Source organism: Vipera berus (assembly GCF_964194415.1).
Source record: "Vipera berus genome assembly, chromosome: 8".
NCBI lineage: Eukaryota > Metazoa > Chordata > Lepidosauria > Squamata > Viperidae > Vipera > Vipera berus.
Window position 1 is genome coordinate 2602209 of NC_138211.1, and position 7854 is coordinate 2610062.

The 7854-nt window shown below is 49.1% G+C and overlaps 1 protein-coding gene across 1 annotated transcript in view; it reads right to left on the reverse strand.

Moving 5' to 3' along the window:
- USP2 (ubiquitin specific peptidase 2) overlaps positions 1-7415 on the reverse strand; it is a gene marked incomplete at its 5' end in the record, with an annotated part of 42518 nt that extends 35103 nt beyond the window's left edge. The window contains one exon of the mRNA XM_081333633.1: positions 7319-7415. Within this exon, the coding sequence (XP_081189759.1) occupies positions 7319-7415 (97 nt within the window). The remainder of the gene's footprint in view (positions 1-7318) is intronic.
- Between the last annotated feature and the right edge of the window lie 439 nt (positions 7416-7854).

The window sequence follows — 7854 nt, forward strand, 5'->3', positions numbered from 1 at the left end:
CCTTTCCTTGATTAGTTTCCATCCGTTGTTTTTCATCTTGCCTTTTGGTGCTTTGGAGAATAGCTTGACCCCCTTGTCTTTGTAGGAGCCCCTCAGATATTGGAAGACTTCTATCATGTCTCCCCTCGTCCTTCTTTTCATTAGACTAGGCACACCCAATTCCTGCAAACGTTCTTCGTAGGTCAGACTCTGTGGTTTTAAAAAGCTGGATTTTACCCCATCCTTTCCCAACCAAATCTCCAGATGTGCTGGGACCAGATCTTTTCTCCTCCAGCTTCTCTGCTATTTTACCCTTTTTACAACCCCAGTGAAAACTGGGAGAGAAAAACTCCACCATCTGGATTCCTACCTGCCCTCCAATTCTTTAACGCCCAAGAAAACCAAGCGGGGAAGGAAGACGTTAAGTCTTGCACTGAAGATCTGGGAACAGCCTGTTCTCCAGGGAGGAGTCCTCTTTCAACACACCGTTGCCACCTGGAGAGAAGCTTTCTCCAGCTCACCTGCTCGGGATGCCTCCTGAGCAGCTCACCTTCTCACGTGACACTTTGCTGCCGCGTGCTTCTCTCGGGTCACTAAGTGCAGGCACAAGAGAGGCTGGCCAGGTCTCGTGGGAGCCTGTCACTGCAGTGGTGGCACATGATAGCCTGGGGCACACAGGGTCCAGCTCAGGAGTCTCCGACATCTCTCAAACCCCAGGGCTGTAATGTTCTGCACACAGTAAGCGACACACAAAGGCTGCCTTCTAGCGGCCTTTGAAGAGCAACACACTCTTTCTGGCAAGCTTCCTCTGCTCAATCTGAGCTCTTCAAGAATCACATCAGTTGGCTGGCTTCTTTATTTTCCAAACAAGTCTGAAATAAGGGCACAACGCCCCCTTGGTCCTTTTTCACAAGGCCTTTTGGTGTGCTTGAAATACAACTTGCACCTGATGTTCTCCTGCTTCTGATGGGTTGGGTAAATGTGTCCTCCTGGAGCCCTCAGGGGACTTTCCACTCTGCCCTCTCTGGGTTTTGTTTTTTTGTTTTCTTGAAACTCAGCCATCCATGTTTATCCATCCTTCCTCCCTCCATCCATCCTTTGCCCATCCTTTCTATTCATACACTCCGCTATCCATCCATTCTTCCATCCATCCATCCATCCATCTTTCACACAAGAGCTCAAAGCAGCCTACACAGCCCTGGGTCTTCCTACTTTCCCCCACAGAACAATCCTACGAAGTAGGTTGGGCTGAGAGACCGTGACTTCTGCTGGGTTGGATGAATCCTCCTCAATGCAGCCCAGAGGGGACTTTCCATCTTGCCCTTCACTGACTTTTCTCTATTTTCTTCAAACTCAATTCTTCAATGTAAACAGAAAAGCAAAATTCCTCTCCAAGCGAGGTGGACTCGCCAGGCTCCAGGAGCCCAGCTGGGCAGTTTTCTTGGCAACCAACTAGAAGTAGTGGACCACTTCTTCTTCTTCTTGGGACCCTCTTTTAGCTTTGGGATGCTCCAATAGTCCCCTTTCAGGTCCTCCTTACTCAGTTAGAGCCACGGTGTCCTACAAGGTCCCTCGCCTGTCCTGCTTCTGTCTCTGGTTCAAGAGCAAAGTCTCGACCAACAAGGCCGTTTTTCCTAGATTTCATCTATTCAAGTCATCCGTACCGATGTTTATGCAATCGAGTCTCACTCTTTGTGTTCAATGAGAGGACAGTTTCAAGACTGGGAGTGCTGATGTTTGTAGAAACACCACAAACGTCTTGGGGGAGGGAAAGCCCATGAGGACAACTTTCTGAGATAAACCTTTGGGTGAAATCCTCTCTCAAAATTCAGTGAGGTGGGAGGTGCCACTGGGTTCACACCCAAGGCTAACCCCCAGATGTTTGGCTTTGTGCTTGCACACCTGTGTGTGTGCATCTTAGCATCAGAAGTGACTCAAGGTCATGGGAGCCCAGGAGAAGCTAGGATAAGGTCATGCCTTCCATGACATCATTTGTCATCTGCCTGATGCACCTCACCTCATTCACCCAGTCCTGTGAGGCCTGTGACAGCACTCTTCTTTGTCTCCTTCACCCTCCTTCAGCCTGGTTCCTCTAGACAAGGATCGTGGAATTGGTTGCCCTCCACCAATCACTCTGAGGGTCCCTCACCACTGTGGGCGACCAGCAGAGATTGTGGGAGGGAAATAGTTCAGGGAAAATGGAGGGGGGGCAGTGATCCCCCTCCCTTCAAGCAGTGATGGACTTACTTAGATGGATCATGAAACAACTGCAAGACCAATCAAGGAGAATATTTGTAGCTCAGGGTTGAAATGAGGGGTCCTTGTGCTCTGTGAGCTTGGTGATTTTCTTGTAGCATTTCATGACCCAACTAGGAAACATCATCAGTGCTATTAGTGCAGAATTGATGATATTACCTAGTTTGATAATGAAACACCTGCAAGAAAACCACCAAGCTCAGAGATCTTCAAGGATCCTACAGTCCTCCTCCTCCTCTTCCTCCTCCCCGCTCCTCTCCACAAACCCCACTGCCTTCTAGCACTAATGATGTTCCCTAGTTGGTTCCTGAAATGTCTGCAAGAAAACCACCCAGCTCAGAGAGCACCAAGGACCCCACAGTCTATTTCTTCTTCTTCTTCTTCTTCTTCTTCTTCTTCTTCTTCTTCTTCTTCTTCTTCTTCTTCTTCTTCTTCTTCTTCTTCTTCTTCTTCTTCTTCTTCTTCTTCTTCTTCTTCTTCTTCTTCTTCTTCTTCTTCTTCTCCTTCTCCTTCTTCTTCTTCTTCTTCTTCTTCTTCCTCCTCCTCCTCCTCCTCCTCCTCTCTAGCACTGATGATGTTGCCTACTTGGGTCTTGAAACATCTTCAAGAAAACCACCAAGCTCAGAGAGCAACAAGGACCCCTCGGTCCGCCTCCTCCTCTCCACAATCCCCCCTCCCTTCTAGCACTGATGATGTTCCCTAGTTGGGTCCTGAAATGTCTGCAAGGAAACCACCCAGCTCAGAGAGCCCCAAGGACCCCCACAACTCAACTCTGAGCTACACAGATTCTCTTCTTGTGGTACAAAAAGGACACTCAACCCAAGCAAACACTCCCCACTTGATCAGAGGTCTCAGACTACGCCTTCTGAGGTCTTGTGTGAAGCTGGAAAGCATGCTGCCTACAGTCCAGCATCGGAGAAATGCTGCTCTTGAATTTCCAGCCAGAATGCTCGTGTTTCCTTATGAATGATTGATGCCAGGAGCTTGCGATGGCCACTGCTCCAGAAAAAGGTATTTTTTGTAGTCTATGTTCAATTCGGGGCTCTGCAGAAAACGGGTGATGGGTCTCAAAGCAGAGGAGGAGGAGGTGGGGTGTTGAGAAACTTTGCAAGCCTTTTTCCTTTCTAAAGAGCCTCTGCAACTTGAGAAGATTTCTTACATGGAAGAATTGGCACGTAAAGTGCCATGGAAACTGCTGTTCATTCTGGGCCTTCCCAGCTTCTCTGCGAACTGGAGGAGTGCTGGGTGCTGAAACTTTTCAGAGCATGTTGAGATTGTTGCCTGTTGATTTCTGGCAGCCGTTTACATGTTCTTGGCTGAGGAGCTGCGCGTTACTCCGCTTAGAGTCAGTATTCTTAGTTGTAAAATGGGAATATGTGTAAATGTATACACACACACACACACACACACACACACACACACACATCAATAGCGCCCATCTCAACTGTATGGGTGGCTCACAAACAATAGGAGGACAACATAAAAGCACTAAAACAATAGAGAAGAAGCAATTTCAGAACAATAAAAGCCACGCCACAACATCCATAGCTGGGTTAGCCTAACATTCATCAATAACAGTCAACACAGCCACTGACAGGCTCTACCGCACCCTACGTGCCTACGTCTGATGGCAAACCCACAATTTTGTATGTGTGCCTATGCGTATATCGAGATGGAGTGAGGAAGGGAAGGAAGGAAGGAAGGAAGAAGGAAGGAAGGAAGGAAGGAAGGAAGGAAGGAAGGAAGGAAGGAAGGAAGGAAGTAAAAGATAGAGAAGGGAGAAAGGGGTGGGAGAAGGGAGGGAGGGAGGGAGAAAGGAAGGGAGGGAGGGGGGAAATAGAGGGAGGGAGAAGGGAGGGAGGGAGGGAAGAAGGAAATAGAGGGAGGAGAAGAGAAGAGAAGAGAAGAGAAGAGAAGAGAAGAGAAGAGAGCAGACGCCTTAAACTTAGAAGAAAGCACAGAAGAACGACAAGAAAAGTGGCAGAGACGAAAAGAATTCAGATCTTCCCAAAACAGGTGATCCATTTTAGGCTAACCCCGCTAGAAGCTGCCCTCCTGGACGTGTGAGCAGATCCCCCCAGATCTCACCTCACTTTCCTCCAACGTGTCTCGGATCAGCTCTGGAGATACCCATCCCAATACTCTTGGACCTCCTTTGGATTTGGGCTAAAGCTTAACTCCCACCTACCCCCTCCGAGCCAGTTAAACAATCAGAAAGTCCCCAGACACAGAAAGCAGCTGGAGAAGGCCCTCCCCTCCCCCCCCCCGGACACTGCAACCAAGCCCCTTCTGCCTCCCCCAAGCCCTCCCCCAAGGCGGCACAGAGCCTGCCGGGCGGGAGAGACCCCCTTCAGCCAAGTTCAGCTAGCCAGAAATCTTCTGCAGCGCCATCCAGCTAAGGGACCCTCCTGGGAGCAGCCACGGCCCCGCAGAGCTTACCTGACCTCCCTCCAGCCCCCAGGCAGGGCTGCTTCCCCCAGCCTCTGCACCCTGAGAGAGGTTCTCCACCGGCCCTGCCGGGAAGACGTGCCAGCCGGGCCAAGGGGATGTTGCCAGCCCCGGAGAAAGTCGGCCTCTTTGTCTGGCAGCTGCTGGGCTGCCCTCCTCTCCTCCAGCCTGGTTTCCTGAGGCTCACATGGAGGAGTTTGGCTGGTTGCTGAGGAAACAGCCCTTTCAGGGTGACTGGCCGAAAGTTGAGGGTTGGCCGGGTGCCCTGGCCGGTCTCCAGCTGGCCCTCGGCAGGCGGTGTTGGAGAAACAGGCAAGGGCTGCAGGAAAGAGGCTTCCTGGTGGCAGCAGACGGGGGGGGGGGGAGATGAGATGGCCTGCAAACAGAGCCTCCTTCCCAGGTGGGACAGTGGGAGGATCTGTCAGGGGGAAGGAAGAATTTGTTGGAAGCACTTTCTGAACCCGCAAAATGGGAGCTGCCCTGCCCATCCGTGCCATGTTGGCTAGAGAGAGGGAAGGTCCCAGAGAGGCTCTTCCTTCATGTGCATCAAGTGCCATAGTGCAAATCATGTCACTTGTGCCAGAATGTCATGGCGCGTGGAGAGCACTAGCCCTCCATTCCTGGGGATGCCTCCAAAGAGAGGGACCACGATAGCCAGCAAAGGATTGTGGGGAAGTTCTGCTCTTTGGGATTGACTGGACCTTCTCTGAGAGCCCAGAGATCTTTCCAGCAAAATGGTTTCCATGTTTATAACCATAGTTTATATTGTTATTTTAATCCATTGTAAGCTGCACGGAACCGCTCTCAGTGGCGATATATTTTTTTAAAAAAAATGGGGGGGATACAGGGAGTCACCCCTTTCAGACAAATAGTTACCCAATCTCTTCTTTAAAAAGATTGGAAAACACTACACTAAAACCTCTGGAGCAAATTTAATTCACAGACTCTTTCTGTCCCAAAATCAGTGCTGGGCCCAAATGTGTGCCAATTAACACAACAGCCTGGAATGTCCCTTTCACACTTTGGAAGGGCTCTTTCAAGGCTAACCTCCCGAGTCTAGTCCATATTGGAAACGAACCAGCCACACCTGTGATTGGTGTGGCCCGTTTCTAAGATCGAAACACATCCAGTTAAAGACTGTTTCGAAACAGGGACGCCTCAACCCCACCTCTTCTGCTCAACTGAAGCAGAGTCAGAAAATGTCTGTTGCAATCTTAACTCACAATATTAGTGCGGCTTGCCTGCCTCTGCTCTGGGGTGTGAAAAGAGTCCTTTCTTCATCAATTCCAACCTGACCACCTACGGAAGAGTCGGCTTCCAACTCCTGTTTGGTTGGCTGAGATGACGGAATTTGGTCCATCTGGGAAGGTCCGGATGGAAGGAGGTTACATCAGAACATCACCAGGGTCTCCTCAGGATATTTTCCAGCCCCCCCGGCTCATTCCAAGCGGTCAGTTTCTCTGTTTCTTGCACCCCTGTCCTGCCCACCTGCAGGAGCTAGGTTGAGTCAGCCAGGTTTCAAGTGGCCTTGAGGTCTACTTGCCCAAACATGATGCCACTGAACATCACAGGAAGAGTCTGGTAGCCCCCCTTCGGACCTAGGGAAGGCATCATAAAATATGAGTCATGTAATTACTTGCTTGTTTTACAGTTATTTGTATTTATAATTGTTACTTGCTTAATTGGTTGGTCATAAAATGTGCTTGTTGGAAAGGAAAAGCTACCAGACTTCTGATTTTTAGCCAAGATGGATTCATGCGGCTCGCTCCCTACAGCGTTAGCAAACCTTAGGATGTCTTCTAAGTTCAAGAGTTGAGTGCTGGGTGTTCCATCATTAAATGGAATAGTCATTAAATATGAAACACTATTGACGAAAGACACTCTACGTTGGACAGAACGTGCCATGCCAGGACCAAAGCAATCGTATTATGGTTTAGCATATCACCACAAGCCAACCAGGGTTGGATACCACAGCCAATGTAGTACGGATGCACAAACCAGTCTGCTTCCAGGCCCTGTGCAATTGTGCGAAGACCAACTCTAAGCTCTTTGCTTTGATCTTCAAACCTCTCCTGACAACTTGACAACCTCTTCCACCAGAACGCAAAGGCTCCTCAAAATAACAAACCACGTCTTAGCCCAGCACTCTCTGGACCTGCCTAAATTACCCCAAATTCAGTAAAAACAGTTTTTCCTTTGGGTAACAACATGCGAACCCATTACCCATCACAACAGGGGCATTTGAACAGACTTAAAGGTTGTGACATGTACTAAAACAGACTCAAAAATGTCCCAAAGTATCCCTAAGAAGACGAAGCTCGATGAAATTACTGACGGTAACTTGTTGAAGTGACACGAAGATCACTCAAGGATGTTGTTTTTTATAATTCAGGTAGACCTCGAGTTATGGCCATTCCTTCAGAAACCATTCAAAGGTATGACGGTGTTGAAGGAAGGGACTTAACAACCAGTCCTCAAAGTTTGATAAGACTTTGGGATAAGCAAGAGGTTTTGGTAAGGAAAGAAAAAGTTAAGCATTGTTTCAAACTCCTTTTCTCCCCCTCTGCCATGAGGTGGACCAAATCGGTGGGTTCTGGCCTCTTTTTTTTGGTGGTCTCAAAATTGCCTTACTTACCGCTGGAGGACATGCCTTCTAGGTTGGCTTGAGAAGCAGCTTCTTCACAGTTGGAGTTTGCTGGTAACCCATCCTTAGCCAAGCCACTCAAATACATGTTGCACGCACAATTAGCACAGCAGGATATAATTAAGTGGGATGGAATTCGGCATGAGTAACCAAGCCGCCACCTCAAAAGGTCACGCCAGCAGGTCATTTGTGAAGCAATGCTCACCAAATGCTTCTAAATAGAAGCAGGAGCCGATCCCTCATTTGCAACGCCTGTTGTGCGCGAACGCATTAGCACAAAATGTGCTGCGGTGGCTTGCTGGAGGCAGACAGACAGACAGAACATTGGGCCTGCCCGTAGAGTCCACTCATCTTCTCTCTTTCACCGAGACCATTAATCCTCAGCTGACCACAGGATCTGAATGCACGTCACACACACTAAGCCGCCCCAAACGAGTCTAGCTTTGCCTCTTTACAAGAGGCTGGGGAATTCTGGGAGTTGAAGTCCACACAACCTTCAAGTTGTGTAGGTTGAGATAGACTGGCTT